The 23,798-nt window shown below is 44.5% G+C and overlaps 2 protein-coding genes across 2 annotated transcripts; one reads left to right on the plus strand and one right to left on the minus strand.

Annotated features, from left to right (window-relative positions):
* Positions 1-88: 88 nt before the first annotated feature.
* Positions 89-4,599, plus strand: prkcsh (protein kinase C substrate 80K-H). The gene is made up of 18 exons (XM_061302607.1): positions 89-204; positions 445-558; positions 684-800; positions 873-968; positions 1,045-1,102; positions 1,214-1,331; positions 1,418-1,547; positions 1,618-1,702; positions 1,850-1,928; positions 2,082-2,165; positions 2,241-2,429; positions 2,515-2,596; positions 2,891-2,960; positions 3,165-3,254; positions 3,322-3,396; positions 3,473-3,572; positions 3,645-3,801; positions 4,503-4,599. The coding sequence occupies exons 2-17, from the start codon at positions 462-464 to the stop codon at positions 3,786-3,788; spliced, it is 1,614 nt and encodes a 537-aa protein (XP_061158591.1). The 5' UTR covers positions 89-204; positions 445-461; the 3' UTR covers positions 3,789-3,801; positions 4,503-4,599.
* A 2,179-nt stretch (positions 4,600-6,778) lies between these two features.
* Positions 6,779-18,771, minus strand: elavl3 (ELAV like neuron-specific RNA binding protein 3). Its single transcript, XM_061302652.1, has 8 exons — positions 18,385-18,771; positions 13,645-13,861; positions 13,471-13,574; positions 11,721-11,874; positions 11,373-11,598; positions 11,000-11,053; positions 10,517-10,555; positions 6,779-9,848 (listed from the first exon to the last, which is right to left on the minus strand). The coding sequence occupies exons 1-8, from the start codon at positions 18,391-18,393 to the stop codon at positions 9,521-9,523; spliced, it is 1,131 nt and encodes a 376-aa protein (XP_061158636.1). The 5' UTR covers positions 18,394-18,771; the 3' UTR covers positions 6,779-9,520.
* Positions 18,772-23,798: the final 5,027 nt, after the last annotated feature.

Genomic DNA, 23,798 nt, shown 5'->3' on the forward strand with positions numbered 1-23,798 from the left:
TCAATGAAACTGAAAGAGGATTGTCCAAATTTGAACCAATCACAATCATCGTTCTGAAAAGACCATCCAATCACATGCTTACAAAACAGCCCAAGCTGTACACACATGCGCAATGCGTCATTACGGAACTGCGGCGCGAGGCTAGGCTACGGCTAGCCATTAGGTTATCTTTTTCGAGGGGAGAAAGAAAAAACAACGTTACAGGTACGTTTGTCTTTTCAACTATATTATATTTGAAGTATGATGGGATTATTTTACTTAACGTCACACGAGTTTCAACGGTCGTTTGAATTAAAATGGATAGCGTTCTTAATCCCTATGCAATTTGCTCTCCGGATGCGTTTTGAGTTTACTCGTGACGTCAGCCTGGACAGAACATCCGGTTTCAATGAACGGTCCAGTTGTGTTCGAATTTTACATTTACCTTCTAACTGTGTTCGACAGAGAGCAAAGGCGGAAAAATGGCAATGGTCTGTCAGTCTCTCATCCCTTTGCTGTTGCTGAGTGCGTCAATTTCGGCCGTAGAGGTACAGCGACCCCGCGGTGTCCCCCTTTCAAGTAAGACGGAATTTGAGAAAAATGCTCCTTTGACTTACGAGTTTCAATTCGTTACATGGCGATGGTCAAAATTCTAGATCTCTCGCATTTTAAATTGGAAATCTGTTCATTATGTTGTCCAACAGAAAAGCACTTCTACGTGGAGGGCAAACCTTTCACTTGCTTGGATGGCTCCCGCACAATTCCCTTTGATAGGGTGAATGATGACTATTGTGACTGTCAGGATGGTTCGGATGAGCCAGGTTTGTACATCCGGCAGCGGCTCTCTCTTACAAACTCTATTTAATACATCAGACCCATTTGTTCTTTGGCAGGCACTCCGGCTTGCCCCAACGGCAGCTTCCACTGCACTAACGCGGGCTATCGACCGGTCTTCATCCCATCGTCCCGAATCAATGATGGTGTATGCGGTAAGATTACTTATTTCTCTTTTCCTCTCCTACTTGTGGTCAAGATTTATATTCAATGGAAACGTTCCCATTACAGACTGCTGTGATGCAACAGACGAGTACAACAGTGGCGCGAGCTGCCCTAACACTTGCAGGTAAAGGTGACTATTTGGGCCATCGCTGAATTGATTAATTAGCTTATTTGAATAGATTATGTACACCCACACAAAGTGCAGGCATAAAAAATGCTCTTTTCTGTTTCCTAGGGAGTTGGGTCGCAAGGAGAAGGAGAGTCTGCTAAAACTGGCAGAGATTGCAAAGGAGGGTTTCATTCTCAAACAACAACTCATTCAGGAAGCCAAGAGGGGTCTGGAGGAAAAGAAGGTGGGGGGGGTGATATTCAAATTGTATTTCTTTCTTAGTTAACACATCATCATGTTTGGAAAAAAGACACTAATTTTCCCTGGCAGACTAAAGCGTTTGAACTGGAGGCCAGTAAGAAACAACTGGAGGAGAAGTTGGAGGCTCTGAGAACAGTGAAGGAAGCGGCAGAGGAGCCTGAGAAAGAAGCGAAAGAGCGCCATCTCAAGGCTTGGGAAGGTAAGCAAATCTTTCTCAATGTGGATAAGTCAATATTTATTAATATTTAATCGAATAATTATTCATGCAGATGAGAAGGCTGCGGTACGCGCCGAGAAGGACCACGCACGAATGGCTGAGGTGTTTATTGAACTGGATGATGATGGCGATGGCTTGTGAGTATCAACGTCAAATCAGAATGATGCATGAATTAATTGACTGTATTTTTAACAATCATTTTGACTCGTGCCAATTATTCCCACTGATGTTTATGACATCCTTTTAATGGTTTGATCCACTAATAATATTTATTTTAATTTCAGTGTCTCCCTGACTGAGCTTCAGTCCCACACTGAACTCGACACAGATTCGGATGGTTCTTTCACTGAAACGGAGGCTCAGGTAATAAAAACCAAAAAGCCCTAGTGTTGAGCACCACGTGTAGTCATTTTTAAAATTTGAACCAAATTTGAAAATGTCAGAGACATTAAGCCCCTCAACGGCTGTTAATACACTACGCACCGTTAATGTCATCCTCATCTTCGACTTCGACAGGCCCTTTTGGGAGGTGTGGACAAAGCGGATAGGGTGGCATTTGAGGCTGTCTGGAAGGACATAAAAGACAAATACATATCCGAGGTAAGATTCCGGCAACCCCCCTAACCCCCCCCCCCCCCAATCAAGTTTGCTAACATGGATCTTTCTTGGCGGCAGTCCCAAGCGACGGCGGAGTCGCCGCAGGAGGAGATGCCGCACGGGGAAACGAGGGAGCCGCGTTCTGACAATGACTCTGAAAACTACCCGGAAGGTGAAATCCCGGAGGATGATGATGATGACGATCAGGAGGAGGAGGATGACGAGGAGGAGGAGGAAGATGATGATCCAGATGAGGCGGACTACAATGTAAACTTTTGGAGCTTGTGCGCTACGTGAGAAAAGTTCATCCCTCTGACTCACTGTCTTTGGGTGTGTGTGCTTTATTTCACAGAGGCCTCCTGCGGTGCAAGAAAAGAAGGATGACGAGGGGACGATGCCGCCATACGATGGAGAAACGCAGATCCTCATTGATGGTAAGGGCTTGTATGACTCAGTGATGAGTATTCACAAAAAATGCACACCTGAATACATCTTGTGTGATGTCAGGAATGTTGAAATATTGCTTCAAACATGGCATGTGCTTTACGATAGCAGACATCTTGAGGGAACCGGCGTGGAAATGTCTTTCTCATCCGAAGCAGTACACTAAAGCAAACAATTTGATCTCATTAGACGATGTAGGCGTGCGTACCTAATGTTGTGGCCATGTGTGCATTAAATTCCCCATCAAAGCCAAGTAATTGAATCTGGCATGTTTGTTTTGCTAGCCGCCCAGAAGGCCAGAGAGCAGTTTGATGAGGCCGAGCGAGCTCTCCGGGAACTGGATGATCAGTTGAAGTAAGTACTGTACTCGGAATACGACGCACATCTTTTCCAGTAATGCCAATACGCCTACAGTCTTCAATCCGATACTTGTTTCAGATTTTTTTTTTCTCTCCCATTTCAGTTGACACATTTGGTCAATTTCTATCACCAATATGGCTTTAAATGTAACTGTGTTTAATTTTGGGCCTCGCTGCAGCTGACAATTGTTTTCTGCAGGAGCATTGAAAAGGAAACAAACTCTGACTTTGGACCCAGTGCTGAGTTTGCCTACCTCTACAGCCAGTGCTACGAAATGCCCACTGGCGAGTATGTCCTCGGGTGTCGTTATTCTTTTGTTTGTGGTATTTGGTGTTACTAACGTTTGTTTTCTCAGGTACATCTACAGGTTCTGCCCCTTCAATCGAGTAACGCAGAAACCCAAGTACGGCGGCTCAGAGACCAGTTTAGGGTAATGCAAAAGGGCCTCCAGCGAATGCTTGGCTCGTTTCTTGGCAACTTATGTTTTTAAATGTATTTGTTTTAAGGACATGGGGTCATTGGGATGGTCCCGAGGGTGACGTCTACGCCGTGATGAAGTATGAGAATGGAATGGGATGCTGGCAAGGTCCCAACAGATCCACCACGGTCCGTCTTTGTCCACCTTTCCAAAGTGGGACACAAAAAGCATTTGCTAAAATTTTGGGCTTTGTTTTGCAGGTCAAGCTAAAATGCGGGCAGGAGACAGCAGTAACGTCCACGTCTGAACCCAGTCGCTGCGAGTACTTAATGGAATTCACCACTCCCGCCCTCTGCCAGGAACCCAAGAACCTGGACCCTATGCACGAACATATCGAACTTTGAACCCACTCCATCTGTGAGTCATATTTTCATATGTCATCCAGTATAATAATGCATGTGCTGCAGTGAATGGCTTTGCATATTTTCCTGCCACCTTACCTGAAATTGACTCGTGAACACAAAGCTCACTGAATTAAAACGAAATTAAAACGTGACATCAAAGCGCGTCTCAGCATTTGACGGCGAGGAAAAGGGTCGGCGTGCCTTTATGGCTTCCTCTTTTTCTGTGTGAAGAACGAGCCAAAGCACAGCAGAGACAAGGTAATGGTATCTTCCTAAAAGTTCATGACGTTTATAGAGAGACAAGAATGAATTAGATGTGACAGTTTAACGACGCGACGTCGGACAGAAGAATTTGGCAGCGTTGAAATGCCGCACTGCAGTCATTTGATGAGAAAAATGTCTTTAATAACGACAGTATTCTCACTTAAATCATGCATACTCATTTCATTGTTGTTGTACCGTAGTAGCTTGTCATGAATAGTAATTTCTGATTTCTACTAATCATGTGTTGTTTTCTACTAAAGCCTGTTCTATGTAATTGAGCATAATACTTGCATGTTTTTGCTTTGCTGATGGTGGCGTCGTTGTCATGTTATAAATCGAATACAATCAAACGCTGACCCTAGGTTAGCTTACAAAATGACTCTCGGAAATTCAACCCTACTGGGATTTGACACCCCACTCAAAGTGAACGTGTTTGTGCTCCTCTTGCAGTGTTCACCAGGGACCATGTCGCCGCGGCAACAGAGAGTTGTGAGGAGCCACCGCACTGCTATTTCATTGTGTTAAGTAAATAAATCGAGTTATCTTACATGTTCTTGTGGTTATTTGAAAGTAATGCAGAGTAGTGGTTTCATTGTCTAAAATGATCATCTTATAATTCTTTTAGCATTGTAAGACAGTTTGATTTTTTTCTTTTATAGTAATCAATGTCCAACTTTGTTATAAAATCCTACATTAATATTTGAACCGTAGCTTATTGTTGTAAGTAAGGTAAGGTGTAATATTTTTATCTTTAATCTTTATAGTTGTTAGATGTAAACCAGATTTTTTTTCTCATTAACAATTAAACCATCCAATCTTGCGACTGAGAAAATGACCGCGAAAGAATCTTTGTTCACTCAACAAAATGGGGCCCACTCGTATTTGTAACTTTTATTTTTTTCTGGCATGTAAAGTACAAATAATTAAACAATCCCATGAAAAAGTCTTCAAGCGTCTTCAGCTGAAATCCCAGTAGTAAATATTCTAGACTAAACCGAAAGGTTTTTACTTGTATTTTGTTTGTTTGTTTCTCATTGCTCATTTGGTCTTGTCTGGAAGTATGTATGACTGTTTTGTATTCCACTACTTTTGATCGTTTTTTTGATTTTTGTTCTACTGTTCCAGGAAAAATGTAAGAAAAACATCACTAATAATATACTGCGTCCCCTCTTCTAAATAAATAGACACAAAATATAGTCGGTTGAGAAACAGAAGCACCACTCGCCACCGCGGACAACAAAAATCTTCCTGCTGCTTGTCTTTCATCAACAATGAACAAACTAGCATCCTTGCTCATTTTTTTTGGGGCACAAAACAATGTAGGTGCACTTTCTTCATCCATTTTTAGACAAGCGTGTACAGGAAAGCATCTTGCGAGGGACAACCCCGCCGCCTCCTTCTGGATGATGGAGGGGCTGTCCCGTTGTCTCGCGGGCTGACTGAGCGGTTTGGGTAAAAAAAGCAAGACTGTGATTAGGTTAAATAATTAAAAGATTTTTCATTGAACAAGACAAACAGAACACAGGCAGTAAAGGCATAACATCTAGCACACAGCATGTATGTTTATACAGTTCAATTAGTTAAATATAGCAGTGCATTCTTTGACTATGGAGAACGTTTTTCCAAATCGAACTTCTAAAGCTGTTTTTCTAGTCGTCCCCCAGTTTTTTTTTTTTCTCTCGCTCTCTCTCTCCCCAAAAAACGAAATGGTGTAACCACAATTTTGGCAAAAAACTTTTAACCTTGCAAAATATAACGAAATAAACCATAAATATACACAAAACATACTTCGTACGAGGCAATAATAATAATAATAATAATAAATAGTTTTTAAGTTAACAATAAGTTAAAACTACAAGCTTAAAGTCGCCCAAATAATACAAGTTTGTTGGCGCTATTTTGATTTTTTTCACTTTAAATTATTTTTATGTTGCAACAAAAGCTACCACAGACTTTTACAAACACAATCGAACACAGTTTTGATTGAACAAAAAGAATCTAACTAAGTCTAAAACCGGCATACACTTTCAAAAACTGCAACTAATCAGATAATGGAGGAAAAAAGAACAAACCGTACCCAATCGATGCAACCAAACATAATCTTGACCCATATGTGTGTTCTCTATGGCAACATCAACAAATACACTCATTTAACAAGTGAGTTCTGATATGCAATTGAAATCAATAAATTACAAGCAAAAAAACAAAAAGTCGACATGGGCTAAAAAACGGATGATCTATTAAGACAGTATTCCTTTCAAGGTCACTGATGATTGCTCTGTTTTTGTCGGAGCGTTTGAGCTCGCGTGGTCAGAGCGCAAATTACGGGGGCTGAGGAGGTCGTTATGGAAATTTACAGATCAGAGCTCTCATTTGATTTCTCCCAACGAGCCGTCTCGTCCGCGCGCGGTTGGTCGTCTGATCTCTTGTTTGTTCCTTTCGCTATTTCCGCAAACCTTTTCAGTGTGACGTTTCATTTCTTTTTTAAAAAATATATATCATTTGTTCTCAGTCAATATAAAAACAAAGCACATTGCACTTACTGTTCCATAGGAAAGTTTTTTTGTCTTTTTTTTTTTTAAATATGATTATTGTTGTCGCTCGAGCGGTGTGTGTGTGTGTAAGTGTGTGGTACTCTTTCCCGTTCCTCGGTTCTCTTCTGTACGTTATGAGTTGAAGGTGGTCTGTGAGTATGGAAGTTCAATCCGGGTTTTGTGGGTGGACTGAGATACATTGAACGGCTCTGATCTCAAAAGCGAACATACTCGGTATCCGGGCGCTAATGCCCGACCGAAAATAGCCGTATTAGTCCTGCTAAATAACAGCGGTGAGATCGACAAAGATGAAGTATTTGAAGCGGCGTGATGAGTCTATGGATCAAATCGGTGGTGAGACAAAAGCTGATGATGGAAATATCGAGGGAGGTAAAACTCGATCCAATGCTGACTTAAGAGAGGTGATGCGATTCATGGCTTGTTTCTGATATGCCTTCTTAACGTTCGTCGTCTGCGTGAAATGTGTGCAAATGGGATTTGCTCGCTGCTGGGATGTATCAGCGTAATAGAGCTCACTGGGTTTTAGGATCCACAATTGATATGCGCAGGAGAGATGTTCAAAAAGTGTGGAGAGGGTCCTTAAAGACGGCATAAATAACAGATTTGTACAGCAATTAATCAGGGCGGCGGGGGGAGGGAGGGAGGTTGTTGTGATAGATTAAAGTTTCACAGACTTGCAAAGCAAACTCTTTGGCAAAAAAATCAAATCTATCCAAGGAATCGTGCTCGGTGGTCACCGCAAGGCCGCATTGTCATTTCAAATCTGCACGTTTTTGTTTTTTTGCGTTGCAAGCAGCGATTCGTTTTGTCAGCCGGGCAATGAGATGGTCTCACCGCACTATTTTTTTATATTTTTTTCCCCCGTCTGGGATTCGCACGTCAAAGAGCTAGCACGAAGCAACACTGTACACGAGTTGCGAGCACTCCATAGAATAAATGCGTGCCGTATCCCCGAACGGTTCAGCTTGACCTAGTTTTTATTTGATGTCAGATTCGGTTGTGTTCTTCTTAACTGTCAAGTTTGTCTTCAAAACGTTAGCCACGGTCGAGCGGTTTAAGTTGGTGTGTTGCGATACAATGTTCCTCTGCCCCATCCCGACATCCCCACCCGCACACCGCATGCTCGTTTCCCTTCCCTCTCACGGCGGCAAACATCAGAGGGTTTAAAATAAAGCCATGCGATGTCCCAATTTTTTTTTTTTTCCCAAGCTTAAGAATCTGTAAAAATTCAGCACAAGGTCTTGTTCCTTTGTATGTATAAAAATAGATTTATCTCTAATGTAATCCTTTCAAAGAGATCGTCCTCTTTGGCTAACACAGCGTCATTTAGAAAAGCAAAAAGCAGAACCTGTCTTGAATATAGTTGACCCTATCTAATCTAAGACCGTGGGCAGATATCGAAAGACGTTTGCCCCTCCCCATGGTAGAGCTGTGACAGACACTTCAGATCAGACGGGCGGGCCCTTAATGTTCCTTCAAGGGTGCCGGTAATAAATTCCACGTCACTGGGTTGGAGATATTTTGAGAAACGTGATGCAAATCAATCAGAAGTGCAAGTTCGACACTATTTATCGTCTCGATGTTACTCGGTTGTCTTGTTAGGGCGGGAGTTTGGCGGCGAAGCCATCGAGTTGTTGTTCGAAAGGGATAAAAACCGAGAAGCGTCGGTCAAAGCGCGTTATTTCTCTGCAGATCTGACAAGCCGATTTAAATGTTATTACTTTGTCAGCCGGCAAGAACCATCGTGTCAGGTGTGTGGTTTAGGTTCGTATGTTTCTTCAAATGTTTTGATCGCCCGAAGCATCTCATGCCAGATTACGCACAGATGCGCTTAAAGCGTTGCAAAAACAAAAGCAAAAAATGTCATTTCGAAATTGAGCGGATAATCGATCTCAAGCCCATCAGCGAGTTCTTGATGTACCCCCTCGCCCCTCAGCTTTGAGAATACAAAGAGTCTGCTTCGGTTTATTCCACCTTGAGGATAGTTTAGGAATTATTTTGCTCGAGTGGACTCGACTCGTTTGGGGTGACACTGCGGGATGGGGACGAATTTCTAATTCCACTTCCCAGATTCACAAGCTTACTTAAATGGCATTGGGTCAGAGCGAACATGCTCACATAGGGTGGAGAATCTGCCTTTACCCTCGGCACCGCCTAAAGCAGGTCAGGAAACAGTAGTCGAGGTTTTTAGAAAATGCTTACATATACGGCTATTATTACCACCTTATACCTGTATATTGAATATATAGTTATATTTTCGATAGACGTATATAAGAGAACACTGTGTCTTAATTTCATTTTCTTTGATCTTAAAAAAGTCACTGATTTCAAAATGCCCAAGTGTAAAAAAAAGAAAAGAAACAAAAATGAGTACATCTTCTCCAGCGTGATACCGGCAGAGATTATAGGGGTAAAAGTTTGGGGTAAATTGCACATATTTGTTAAAAAATTTGATCGATATTCTTTTTGTCTTTTGTTCATCAGTTGCCATCATTTGCCTGAATTCAATCAAAGCACACATTCGTTGTCACATTCATTCGACTGTCTCCTAAATAGATAGCTCTTAACCTTTTTTTTTACCCAACAAACCAGCTACGTACCGCTTCTAATTCAATCCAGGCAAAGACAGGGAAGGTTCTAGCGTGTTGTGGAAAGAGAACGGAAAAACTCCACTAGTGTGTTTGGTTGAAACTCTACTGGTGGATACTTGCCTATGGATAGGTTTGGTCATGTGTGTCGGTATCCGTGTTTGCACGTGTCTGTGGGTTCTGCGATTATATATCGTGGATTTGTGTGCGAAAGCGTCAGAGAGAGACTCAGTCCAGGCCCATATATAAAGTGATGGCACGGGGAGACCCGGTTAGCCCCCCACCCCGTGCAGGTCAAAGGTGCTGGCGCCCAATGGCCCCTCTCTCAAGCCTTGTGCTGCTTGCTGGTCTTGAAAGAAACCTGCAGCACGCGGTCGCCCAGGCGGTAGCCGTTAAGGCTCGCGATCGCCATGGCCGCCTCGTCGTAGTTGGTCATGGTGACAAAACCAAAGCCCTTACATTTGTTGGTGGTAAAGTCACGGATGACCTTGACGTTGGTGACTGCGCCGAACGGCCCAAAGAGCTGCCACAGGACACTTTCGTCCGCCTCGGGCGATAGGTTGTACACGAAGATACACCAGCCGGCTCCGGTGGGACCGGTGAGGTTGACGCCGGCGAGGCTGGTCATGCTGTCGATGGTGATCGGGGAGAATCTGGGGAAGAGAGTGGGAGAACTACCATGGGTGTCATTCTGAAGTTCCACACAGCATTCACTGCTCTACTCTATCTTTGATGGCAGAGTGTCTTTTAAGCTTTTCGAAATCGATAAGGAGTCACAGGACCCCCATCCCCATCTTATCCAGTAGCGGATGTCTCCAAACTACCTGCTTTTGTAACAAATTGACAACCCGTGCCCCCGAGACACAGACGCCCACATAGTCTGCTTATTGTCTCGGCTGGCCAAAAGCTTTTCTGCAAGAATCCAACATACATGAATCACAATGTTCAACTGAAACCACAGTGTTGAACGAAACACAGAAACCTGGAGAGAAAAGCAAATTAAGAGTCAAATCATACAAAAACTGGAGCAAACAGACGCAAAAACGGAATCTGGTATGTCCATGCTGGTGAAAAAAGGGGACATTAAAGCAACTGAAAGGACAATGTTAGTTTGTAAATAATTTCGATCGATAACATAAAACCAAACAAAAATAAGGTTAAACAAAGCCATGCCAGAATACCCTGCTGGGATGAGGCTACGTGATTGCCGTTACAAGCTCTCGTTTAATTTCCAAATCAGCAGATGGTATTCCGGGAACTTTGTTTGAGATTTTATTTTAGCATGGATGCTTTTGAAAGTACACCTTTTTTTGGCATTTACCTCTTGACTCCGTAGCTGGCGTTTAGTAAATTGTCGAGTCTGCAACGCAAGAGGGAGAGTGAAGGGATGGAGAAGTTAGTTCGGAGATCTACAAGGCAGGGCTGGCCTTTCAGTCTACTAGGTTGCTGCTGCCAGCTGGCCTCCAGAGGGCATCATCCTTCATTGCAGTGTCGCGCCAAACCATCCTACCACATTCATTGGCCTCGGACAATTTTGTCCAATCTTCCAAATGGATTCCACGATTTAAAGCATACCCTGTATCCCTGCTCATTTCACATCAATTGATTAAAAAAAATAACTCTTAAAAATAGCATGCCAGTCTTAGACCACTTCAATCTAAATATATGAAGAATATGTTGTAGTGAAAGCAGTTTAAGCCAGTTAATTACAATCCCAGTGACGTGTTAGCAAGATCTGAAGGGGTGGTCAGCATGGCAGTGATTATGAAAGTTGTGTTTTTAGGGTAAAAATCTGGTCTCTTACATTGGTTTTGAGCTGTTATTTGGATCTGGTCCCTTTCCCAGAGAAGGGATCACGCTGCAATTTCAAAAGAAAGTCAGAGAAAAAGATATTGTTTTAAGGATATGCACTCTACCAATCTAGCATTGTCAGAGTCTTACTGAAAGAACCCAAATCAAAGGCAGGCTACACCTTTGGCTCCCCCCTTTGAGCTGCAAATGGGCTTGTTAAACCTGTTCACCCTTTTTCTCAGGGACAACCTTGTAGTATATTCATTCCTTTTTTAAGCAGACTGTAACACAGACAAACGACGTGCAACTTGGCCTGGAAACGTCATTGCCTCTACCGGTTAGTGATGATCCCGAGGGCGATGTGAGGATGTTAAAATTTTCAGTACCTGAAACGCTGCGTCTGGTGGTGCAGGGGCCCCGTGTAGCGTCGGGCGGCCGTCTGATACAGCTGAGTCAGCAAGGCCTGGCCTGTCTTCTGGCTGGGGTTGTTGGCAAACTTGACGGTGATGGGCTCGGCAGCGCCCAGAGGCTTCTGTCCGTTCAGACCCTTGATGGCCTCCTCCGCCTCGTTTCGTTTGTCAAACCGGATGAAGCCCACTCCTCGTGATATGCCTGCTCCGGATAAGAAAACACGCTAATGTCACTACCTTGGCATCCAGGACCGGTTTCCTATGGAGCAACCCTTTCGAGATCTCCACTTGGTTTCTTTACGCTAATGTGAAATAAGGCTATACCTGTAACTTGGTCCACTAAAATGCGAGATGTGATGATGCGACCGTATTGGGAGAAGAGTTGTTCCATGTCCTTCTGGCTCATGGTCTTGGGGAGACCACTGACGTAGAGGTTTGCATCACGGATAGAAGCAGAGCTTGGCCGTGCATATGATACCTACAAATAACACAAACCTCATCAAATCAGGAAATAAAGACTTCTGAATCAAAGTACTAAATCATCTTACGTCCCTTTGAGGGACGGAATGACGCACTAGCGCAGCCAATCGAATCAGTCGGGTGCCCCTCGTCCACATGTCAATTGGTTTAATACTCCAAACCGGCATAACAGTAAGTCTTAAGTGTTTTGTTTCTAAATTGCTGCATCTGTCCTATCCCAAACACTTTCCATCCCTTCTGTTATTTGGCTTTGAGAGAAGCGTCTGTAAAAACAAACAATATGTTCTTGTTTGCAAGCACGAACGAGAGATAGCCCAGCTCAGCACGTCGTCGTGTGTTGGAGACAGAGTGCGTGTTGTCTGAGATAGGCTGAGCTGCCTTCCCGGGCTCTGCCTCGTTTTCCTTTGTCTCAATCCTCCGGGGGTGGGTGGGTGGTTGGAGGGGAGAACAGCCCTACCGGCAAACAGTAAACAGCATCGCAAGACTCGCCGGATCCTTGACAACCCTTTGACACAAGGCTCGGGCTGGTTACGCTCGAAGACCCTGAACGTTCTGTATAGTTTCCCCAAATCAAACCGCTTGAATGATATCTTTAGCAATGAATACAGGTGTTCGCCAAACACCGAGTGTCTATTGTGCGCACTGTGCAAGCAGGAGGGTTGTGCCGCGCAGTGATTAGGGTGTTCTGGACGGACCGGGTGGGGAGGGGAAGGGAGAGAGGGGGGGTGCTACATTAGGGGAGCAGAGGCTGCCCTATAATTAACCCTCTCCTTGCCTCTCCCACAGTACAGATGGTGCCTGAGGCCCATATGGCCTCTAATCCTGTCAGATCTACCCCCTACCCTTCTACTGCTGCCCCCATATTACAAGCATCCCCCCCCCCCCCTTTCGCAATTTTCATTCATGCCTCATGTAAAACCTGGGCAAGGAAACTGGAGAAACAAGAACCCAAAGAACTAGCACTAGCTAGTTCGTTGAGAAAGTATCGTCCTTAGACAGCAAACAAATCCGATTTGATCGGTTGTCCTACGTAGACTATTTCCCCTGCAGCTGCAGTCATAAGTCGGAATTAATACGTCATTGGTACGCAGCTGTTGGACAATCACCTGCTCTGCCCGGCAGGAGATTCGATTTCTTATAGTGCTGCACTTTGCCCCAATAATCTTTGAACTCAACTTGGAGGGGGGGCCGGCGGATGGACGACAGGATGACGGCGATTAATAATAATTTCTTCCCCCCCCCCTCTCATCTGATTTGGGGGCAACCGAAAAAGAGACCTAATTAGCCCCGATCGGAGGCAGATGGGGGTAACCTGGCCTGACCCCTTGTGCGCCACAGTGAGGCTTCCTAATTACATTTCCATCACAATAACGTCAGCGTGCTTTCTGACCTCCGTCCCTTTTCAACCTTTTCTCCCACTTTCTCTTTGTTCTCTTCGCCGCTGCCTTCTGCCTTCCCCCTACTCCCCTCCCCTCCCTGCTGCCGTGTCTGTCATCAACTCCCTCAAGCCCCTGGATGGAAATCTGGACTTTCTCTCTTTTTGGATGGATTTGATTTATCTATGCGTTTATATATATTTTTAAAGTCCTCTCACCTTGATTGTTTTAGTCTGTAGTTTGAGACCATTAAGTGTGTTGATGGCCTTGTCGGCGTCGTTCGGATCCACGTAGTTGACGAAGCCGTACCCCAGACTCTGACCTGAGGAAAAGCAGTTTTAGCGGAATCCAAGTATCGATAATAATCCGGCGGGTACGGAAAGAAGGACTACCTGTTATCTTGTCCCGGACAAGCTTGCAGGACTCGATCTCGCCGATGCTACCGAACAAGCTCTTGAACTCTTCCTGCGTCATGTTCTGGGGCAGGTAGTTGACAATCAGGTTGGTTTTGCTGTCGTCCGTTGCGCCGTTGGTGCTGATGACTGGGCCGTTGGGCAGACTGGTTCCGCTCGGACCGTTGGACACCTGGGTTTCCATGGTGCTGATTATCTGCTGGGGGAGACTGCAGCGTCAGATTGGCTGACATTTTGTATGGTGTGCAAACGCTGATGGTAACCATACAGATAAGCACACACACACGCACATGGCTTCCCTCTTTGTCCTTGTCTCAGGGAAAGGTCAGGAATCAGCATTGCTAAAATGGAGATGGATGCTCAGGCTGATTTAATATCCAGTCCCCTCTACCCTCCCCCTTCTTCTCTTCCTGCTCCCTGCCTCTGGTCCTGCAGATGTCACAGTCCCATTTTCCTTCCGCCACCACCCTTCCCCCCCCCCCCTGCTCACTTCCAGGGTCAACCACCATTACATCACAGGGATGGATGGTGGCCATAGCGCATGGGGAAAACACACCTAGGAGGATTCGGATATAAGAATAGCGATATTTTGCATCTGTGCGTGCAGGTGACGTAAACGTTCCTGTTCCTGTGCCAGTGTTTGTGTTGCTTAATTTGTTCCACGGGGGATTCTCACGTAACAGCCGTGTGGTCAGAAAGGAAAACTTCCCGCTCCACTTTTTCGTTTTTAGCCTCCTCCCTCCTTTCCTTTGCTGGCTTACTCTCCTGTCTTTGTCTCGTTATTTCCGAGCCTGCGTTTCCACGTTTCCTGTAGCGGACGCTTGTCGTGTATATAAATATAAAAGACAATCTTCCAAGTCTCTCGGCGCGCTGAGACCTCAAATTGCAACCTGAAAACATCAACTCAAAACGCTATCTAACATGAACTCATAATATCCATCTAAATTTGAATGATCCAATTTTCACTCCCAAACGTTTTCACATTTTCAACCACAAGTTTCCCATTTCTATTTTTTTTAAGAGTTAGGATAAAAAATGGTCTGAAAATAATCTGGAATTGAATGATGTTCAGAACGAGCACTTTGTCTCTTCCGTCATGTCTTTCCAAGAACATGTTTTACGTTCCCACATTTACCCCCCTCCCCAGCATCTATGAATAGCTTCATCCAACCTGTCTCTTCCCCTCATGGCTGAAACCTGCAGCCTTCTTCCCAGCCTCACCTCCCCTCAGGTTGCCCGGGCAACCGCCCCTCAAAGACTGCATTGTGTCTAATGGCTGCCTCGCGTGGCTTTTTCTTACTCCAACCTTCTAATACACCGCCGCTAAGACTTCTTTGTGTACGCTGCAAGCAAGGCAAATTGAAGATGACAGAAGAAAAAAAATCGCTACGTGGGGACACTTTGCTTGTCCTAAAAATAAAAATCCCCACTCGGTGTCGTTATTGTGCTTCAACTACTTGATGAGAAACAATGCTTTGTTATTTACGTTATGTGATGTGACGCGGCCTACTAACAGCAATATGAGCAATTTGCGTGTGTCCCAAATATGACAAAAGCATTCAAAGTAGGGTGGGGAGGGGCGAGAATATATTTGGCCAGTGAAAAGGAGTAAAATTATATCATTAACAGTTGTGCGAGGATTTGGCCTCAGAGATTAGCAGTCACAGCCAACACCCGCAGATTAAGATTTTCATCTAGAGGCTGCTTTAATAAGCCTTTCTTTTTTGGGAGGGGGGGGGATTATTTTATCAGTAAAGAAATCTGGAATGATGGGGAGTGAATAATCACAAATAAGACTATAAATCTTCCCTAGTTGTAGTGGCAAGTTTTTTTTTTGGCCTTTTTTTCAAAACATCCTGTTTGCTAAAAAAAAAGAAAAGCCTTAAAATGATCATTTAGAAACCCTCTTTTAAGATTTTTAATGAATTCAATTTGTTATGCTAGCGCTGTGTGGCCTGCGCCACCGCTGCTGCTCACCCCTCCTCCACCCCGCCCTCTTCTATTTTGGGGTTCTGTGAGATCTGCCTTAATATTTAATCGACTGCATCAGCATCGCCTACACATGCTCCCAGACTCGCACGCAAGCACGAGGCCAGCCTCTTCTCACACACCCAGCCAGACTCGCACGCAAACACAAGAGTCCTCCTCCTCCTGCCTCGCTCGCTGCCAAGCTCGCACGCGGCCTACACTCGGAGATCACCTCCAAAAAAATAATAATAATAACAAAACAAAAAGCGAGGGACTGCATGACTACACCTAAAACTATTTTTTTTTCCTGCTCTCCTTTCCTTTTGAGTAGCATGTAAACAGGGCCCTGCCAATTCACTTCTGCTCCAAATGCGGCCGCAGCACTGCAGGCTATGTGATGTACACTGCAAGTCATCACACGTTACGTGCGCTGCGAGAATCACTCGAAACTAACTGAAACTGAGATGTGAAGCCAAGGAAAAGCGTGGAGCGACCATCAGGAATAGGTTTCTGAAATTTACAACCCAAATCAAAAGTGACACGGGAAAAAAAAAAGCCTTGTACTTTCTTGATATTTTCACGTCGCATTTTCAAGGCATTTTTTTTTTTTTATCATTGTGACTACCGTAAAAACAGATAGCTCGAAATAACACATAAAACATTTAGAGTACTTTTGATGTCATAAAATGCGTTATGATGGAGTTGCAACATTTCTAAAAATAGGCCATCAAATTACATTCAAGTAAAAGACTGACCTTGAAAAGAGGGCGTATGACCCCTGCAATAATAACAAGCCACTTTCACCTATTATGTCCGCTTTATTCGATCAAATTTCCCTCTTTTGTCAACTCAAACGCATGCTAGGCTGAAGTGTAAATGAGCCGTCTAAATAACACAGATTACGGGATTATCCCAAACAAAGGGCATTAGGCACACTCTCCGCACTTTAAGGGATTATCGTGGCAGCTGTGAAAAAAACAAAAAAGAAAAGAGGCGACAGGAGTCAGCGCTCATGTCAGCCGCCATCAAGCTTTTTACTTCATTTTTTCAAACAAAAGCTAGCAGTCGAGTGCTGCTTTCATCAAACGGCGACGCGTTGAAATACTTTCAGTCGGGGCGCTACCCAGCGTGCTGGAAAAAAAAAAAAAAAGGGAGTGGCCATTTGACATCTTCATCTCCCGCTCTGTCCTTTTAATAAATATGTCAGATTTTTTTCTGGTTAGTATAACCTCCAGCCAAACGGTCCTCCGCGTCCTCATCCCTCCCCGCTAGCTCTGCAGGCATTTGCCTTCTTTTTTTTTTTTTTGCTGAATAAACGTATTGACAGGGCCAAACAAAAGAGCCACCCGTTCCCTCCTCTTCTCCCTCTTGCACAGGCCGCGGCGGCGCTATGAATATTAATGCCAACAGTGGCGCTTTGTGCGTGTGCGTGGCTGCCAGGCGGGGGGCTGCGGGACAATGACTCTTACAGTCAAGTCGAAGGAAAAATAAATGTCACTCCTTTTATGGCTTTTTAAAAAAAATAATAATAATAATTAGCAGCAAAATGGTCACCATTAGCCTTTGTTTGCCTGATATTTTGTTCAGTAATATAATAAGCAGCAACTCAGCATTTACATAACATAATTACGTAGGGGGGGAAAAAAGATTAGGATTCACTTTGAAATCAGTTGGTAATATTTTGAAACAAAATAGCCATTGAGACAATTTGAGCGCCACGGTGGCCTCAGCTCGTCCTTGAATTGTGTAAGAGCCTCGGGAAGGTTGTCTGACTCAACGCTTTTTTAGTCGCTTTGGCACTGCGGTAGCGACGTCGGAAGAGGGCTGCGGCCTGTGTGTTGGGGGTAAGGGGGGGCACACACACCGGGACTCTGTCCATGTGTTATAGGTTATGAAATAAAAGTAATATTAGAAAATTGTAGAATTATTTTTGATGTCATTTAGTTTGAATTATTTTGTGCCCTGAATTTGTATTTTTAACAATATAGTTAAAAAGAAAATGTGTGCTGCCTTTAATGGGCAATTTATTGAAGTAGAGAGTGCAGTGTGGACAGCAGGCCAAGCTGGGCTTAAGGCCCGGGTGTCCATCCTGAGACACGCCCAAAAAAAAAAAAACATCACAGGCCACAGAGCCGAGCCAATTCCTCCCTGCAGCTCTTCATTTTTTTTTTTTTTTTACTATCAAGCATGGCGGCCATGTGTTGTATTTCTTTAGAAGCAAGTAAAATGGAGACCGCTTAACTCTCTGCTCACTCGCACGCTTACGCCGTAATTTTCAAAATTCCTTTTGAGAAAAGCAAAGGACGTCTCTCCTCCCCCAGCATGGAGTGACTCAACCCTTTTTTTTTTTTTTTCTCCTCGCTGGATGGAGCAGCCTCCGAGGCATCGCGTTTTTGTCTCCGGCATCCTTGTGAAGGATGCGCCGGGCCGAGAAAAGCCAAACAAACGCATTTCATTCCATACTGCCGTCAATCGAGACGACACGAAGAGACTCAAATCTAAAATGGAAGAAGAAACACGACTCTGGAACCCATATTGCAAAAATGGCAGCGTATCCACCCTATGTCCCCACTTTGCCCAGATCACCTGAAATGTGTGTTTACGCTAACTATGCGAGATGGCCGCATCACATGTGCACACGCTAAGGCAGCGCAGCACACCCATGAACACAAAGGGGCCCGAGAGACACAACATGCAGTCCCAGCATCCTCCCCCCAACGCCACCCCAAGAGAGACCAAAGCCATACGTACAGTAACCATTCTTGACGTGCAACCACAAGGAAATCTAGGTCCCTCTTTTCTGCGGAAGCTCGGCGGCGCTTGTCGGGTTGCTCTGCTCGCACGGCCCCCCTCTGGAGTTCCCCCCCCCAAAAAAAGAGAAAAAAAATACAAACTGGAGCCTGATGGAGGGTCTCAGCCTGTCGCGGTTGTATGGGGGGGTCCTCTATAGGATGAAAAGGAGGAAGAGAAGAAGAAGGGGGTTCTCGGCAGGACGATGGAGGAGGAAGAGAGGAGCGTTCTCTCCGATAGTGGAGTGCGATAATAAAAAAAATAGTAGAGCGGAGAAGCAGTGATCCTCGGCAGGGTGTGTCCAAGGATGGGAGGAGGATGATGATGAGAAGGAGGAGGAGGAGGAGGAGGAGGAGAAGGGGGGGGCCTTCTGATTCGGAGTGTTTTTTTTTTTTCTCCGCGTGTGTTCGATTCCCTGCTCGTCTCGCAGTCTCCTTCTGCGCCTCTGCTGCAATGTTCTTCTTTTATGTGCGCTTCTGGCTGCTGGAGCCTGCCGCTGATTGGCTAATTGTACAGGGAGGGTACTACACGGCGGCCATTGCGATGCGCTCCTCACCCATTATCCCCTTCAGGAGAGAGATCACTGAAAGCCCCCTCCATCCACGAGACCCCCCCCCCCCCGCTCCTGCTCACTTGCTTCCCTCACTGCCCTTCCATCACTCCACTGCCTGCATCTCAATGCCCGTTCTTTCTTCCTGGCCCCCACCCCCTACCTCTTCATATATACACACACATATACACACATACACATACAACAGAGTGAATAGGACTCCACCTGCACAAGCGGAACAGATGGGTGCAGCACTTCTCCCTTCTTCCTTCACCCCTCCCTCACATCCTCCATTTCAACTTCACTCCTCCAGGCTTAGCAAATACACTTTTCAAACCCCCCCCCCAAATGAAAAAGGAAAACGCATGGCAAGGCCACGGAAAATGTGTCCATGTGTGAACAACGCTGACTAAAAACAAAGCATGGAGAAGTTGCGATGCGCCAGGCAGATGGCCAGCCATCAGGGTCGGGGGGGGGGGGGGGGTGGTCAGGTGCACGCGTGGGAATAACAAATTAGAACCCCCCATCACATCCCCATGCTAAATGTGCTCACCATCCAAAATGTCAGATTGCCAAAATGTGGCCGGCAGTGATTTTATGTTTACTTAACGGCGTCCCGGCGTGGCCCTTCCCGGGGCGTCCTGGTCGCAGGTCCGCCCACCTCTCAACGCCGTCCCGGCTGAGTGCTCACTGAGACATGCTGTTTGGGCTCATCTATAATGCAGGCCCCTGCCCTGAGACATCATGTGTGACAAATGACCTATTTCTGCGCAGACCCCCATCGGGCTCCGACCCGGGGGGGGTGGGTGGCTACCGGGGCGTAAATCAGCGTGTTTGTTTTTTTGCAACTTCCGCCAAGGAGGTTATGTTATTAGCCTTGTTTCGTCGTATGTTAATTAGCAGTATTAACTTTGGATCCCGATTTAGTGGTACATTCCAATTTGGTGTGGAGCCAAGATTGTTGTGGCAATGCATTTTTTGTGATTTACTAGGGAATTTTCTGGAATTGAAGATGAAATAAGCAGGCGTTGGGTAATTATGTACAGTTAGGTATGGAACTCGGGTTAAAATTGCGCTCAACCAAAATCTAGACTAGTCATATGACATTCACAAGATGAGCCCTTAGACACTGTGATGTCATCTTAAGTCGACAGCAAGCGGCAAAATGGTTGACATCTATGGCAGATTTAATGTTTAATGTATATTCCAAAAACTGTATTTAGACTAGTAAGGGTGGACAGAATTTTGTTTTTATTCGACTTCAAATTTTTGCGCTCCGATTATTCCTAATATAAACATGTGAATTTTCCATTTTTTATACTCCTGTACTTTTTTTTTTTTTAAAACATTAGTTTTCAACTGTGCAAGGAATTGCACTTTTTTTCCCCAGTAGTTTATTTCCCTTACTTTTTCTTTGTTTGCTGATTTTACTTGCCTCTTTAAGATTTGCCTTGTTTTGGTTTTCTCAGCTTCTATAGAGTCTCAGTGGCTTTTAATGAGTTTGGCGCTTGTCTAAATTGAGATTGCCAGGCACGATTCAAATGATGATGACCACAAAACTTTGTTAACTTTGTTTGTTCGACCGGCAAGGCCTCCTCCGCTCTCCTGACATGACCTTGAGGAGTCCTCGGATGTCTGGCACTGGTAGTGAGCAATGATGGCGCAAAGGCAGCAAGCTGTTCACATCGCTGGCTGCTCGCCCGCGTTTGAAAATATATGGCGCAGGAAACACGACGACGGCGGTTTCCGTCTCCCGCATGCCCCGGTTGCTCTTTCCCGGCTTTCCGTCGCCGTCCTTCCCGGTCGCTTCCCAACACGGGCCCGGGCCCGGTGGTTTACATAATTGCCTTACATAAGTAGCGGGCTCGGCTCGGAGCTAGGGCGATATTAGCGACCATGAATATTGCATGAGGAAAGCACTCGTTAATAAGAGGATGGAGATGGAGCCCCGTTGTCAGTCTGTCTTAACCCCGCCCCCACAGTCCTGTTAAGCAGTGACTCAACTCAGCCTGCATGCGTTGGAGCCTTTGAGTCACTTTGTCAGCAAGAGAGCGCATTGCGCATGTGCGTGTCTGCGCGTGCACGTCAGAGGAGAGAAGACGGTCTTCTGTCATTAGGTGCTTGTGTTGTTTCCGTCTTTGTTGGCGGCATAAAAGCGGCCCTTATCGCACAAAAGGAGCCCAAGTCGGTGGACTGACTGCAGGCCCACTTACAGTTCCCACTTCATGCCAATAAATGGGCCTAATTGTGGCCCCTCATTAGAGGGGCCGGTTAGCAGCGCGGCAGCTGAATCCTTCACGTGGCTAAAGAGGATATTTCGAGCACCCATTGGATGCTCCTGAATTGCAGGATCAAGAAGTGTGTTTTTTGGCTGCATGTGGAAAAGCGCCATTGTAGTTCCAGCTGGTTATTGTCTTATTGTTTGACGCCTCCTTTTTGTCACATGTGATTAGGAGATTTTGCTTTTCTACAGAGAAATGCTCAGGGGAAAATGCAAAGTTTATATCTAGATATGTTAAATATAGATGAATAAAATATTTCCATACGCATTGAAGTATACCAGGAGTAAAATATACTATTTTAGGGATTAAACTTGCGATAATATGAGGTTGAACTTGTATACATTCAATGAAAGTTTTTTTTTTTAAATGTATTTCATAGTACTACAGTAATGTATTTTTGAGTCGTACATTTTTTTGGGGCATAAAAATTTTAAATTCATATTTTTTAAAGTCTTCTAACTAGTATTTTTTTTTAGATTCATAAACTGTCAAATTGAAAATGATTTATTTTCAATATTAAATATTAGAAAATGAAAGAAATTATATATTTTTGAATAATTTAAAATATTTATAACATTACAAAATTAAAGTTACAATTTTCAGAAAGTCCAATATTTTTTTGAAAAACAGACATATCACATGCATATATTGCTTTATCCTCTGCAAAGAATGACTAATATAATTGCACACGTCACATGACCAAACTCAGAAAACAATGCAGTGCTTGGACTAACGTGGGCGCATAGACATGAAAGAAAGAGACCAAATTGTTAACTTGACTTCCCTTTGAGGTTATCTAGCACATTCTGAGAAGCAGTCGACATTAAGCGCTGAGGATGCCTGCCTGTTTTTTTCCCGTCAGTACTCAGAATGTGTGCGACATTGTGACAGTGTGTGTGTGTGTGCGTGGGGGGGGGGATGGTCTCGGCTTCTCCCTCTTGGCACTTTGTGGACAGCAGTGTGGCTGCAGCAAAGGTCCAAGCATACATATAGGCGACGTTGCATTAACGACGGAACCTTCATGTGTGCATTTGAGAAACGTTCTTTAATGCGCCGGGCTCCCTCGTGGGTTCACCTTGCAATCTTTTTTTTTTTTTTTCATCCGGTGTTGTCTCTGGGCTATTATTAGAGTCGACAACCTGGTGGGAGGAAGTCTCTTAAGTAGACGCTCCTGTCATCTTTTTATTTATAGATATATGGTTTGCTGACCTCCACCTGCCCCTTCATTCTGCACATGTACATTTTAAACTGATTTTTTTTTAATCAAGCTACTATTGGATGAAAGGAAAGTCCCGATGACGCACATAATTGTGGAACGACGCTGCTCCAGTGAGCGCACGTGAACGCCTCGGAGATGAAGTGAACTAGGACTGACCCCCGTTTCTACAGACACCCTGTTTTACTCCAAAGCTTTTTAAATATAAAACCAGCGTTTATGAATCTTTCATTGGCTCCTGTCTGATTGGGTATCTAGGGAAAGACCTTAAATACACATAGCTCTTAGACATTCTCTTTGTTTTTCCACCCCTTCTCCTTCTACCATTCCTGAAGTGACAAGACACTAAAAGGCAGCTCCCGTTTAGCCGTGTCTGTTTTTTTTAAAGCTCGGCAAACCGAGCAAATACTTTCTGAGAGCGTCAATAATGTAGAGATACCCGAGAGGTTGTCATGTAGCGTCAATTTTATTTAGCTAACGCTTAGCTGACGAGACGAGCTGCGCCGCAGTTTTGTCATTGCGCTCCTCCGCTTGCATTCCAAATACTTGCTGATTTTACAAATTGAATGATTTTATTCTTTTAAGAACTGAACTTCCACAGATTTGTATAATTTTAAATGAAACAAGAAAACCCGCAGATGCAAGTAAGCTACTAGCAAGGTTAGCTTGTGATGATTTTTTTTCTTTTTTAATATCGCAACGAGTCTCTATTAAGTCATTCATTCAAATCATGACATCATCCTCCTTTTTTTTTTTACAGTCCAGTTATTGCAATCAATCCTCTCATGCTCTCACTCCCTGCAGTCCAGCAGCCGCACCCCCCCCTTATGTGCCCACATCTACTCGGCCCCTTCTTCTTCTTTCAGTAATAGGAGAATTGAAATCAATAGCGCATTAGTCTAGCCCGGAAACTCTTGTGGAATTAAATATGAATGACTGAGATTGCAGCTCTACCTGCTGCTCCCAAAGATGCATGATGGCCCTCGGGGATATGGATGGAGCTCTCTCCTCTGCCTTATAAACAGGCCATTTTGTGCTCTTCTTAGCTTGTTTGTTTACGAATCAAAACGCCAGACACTTTGTCAGCCTCTTCGGTGTGATTTGATGATGTCAACATGAGAGTGTACATCATAAAGCTGTGCAAAAATCAAGGGCCCTTGCACCGCACTCACTCTCACTTTTCTGATTCTAACCAATTTTTTACGACACCCCTAATATATATGTATATTGTATACATACATGTTATTTTCTTTCGATGTGATGCTGTTATGTCTTGTGGGGGAGAATAATATTCATGGTGTTTAGCTTCAAGTGTGATTTGCAAGGC

The sequence above is a fragment of the Syngnathus typhle genome, linkage group LG17 (assembly GCF_033458585.1).
Source record: "Syngnathus typhle isolate RoL2023-S1 ecotype Sweden linkage group LG17, RoL_Styp_1.0, whole genome shotgun sequence".
NCBI classification, from domain to species: Eukaryota; Metazoa; Chordata; class Actinopteri; order Syngnathiformes; family Syngnathidae; genus Syngnathus; species Syngnathus typhle.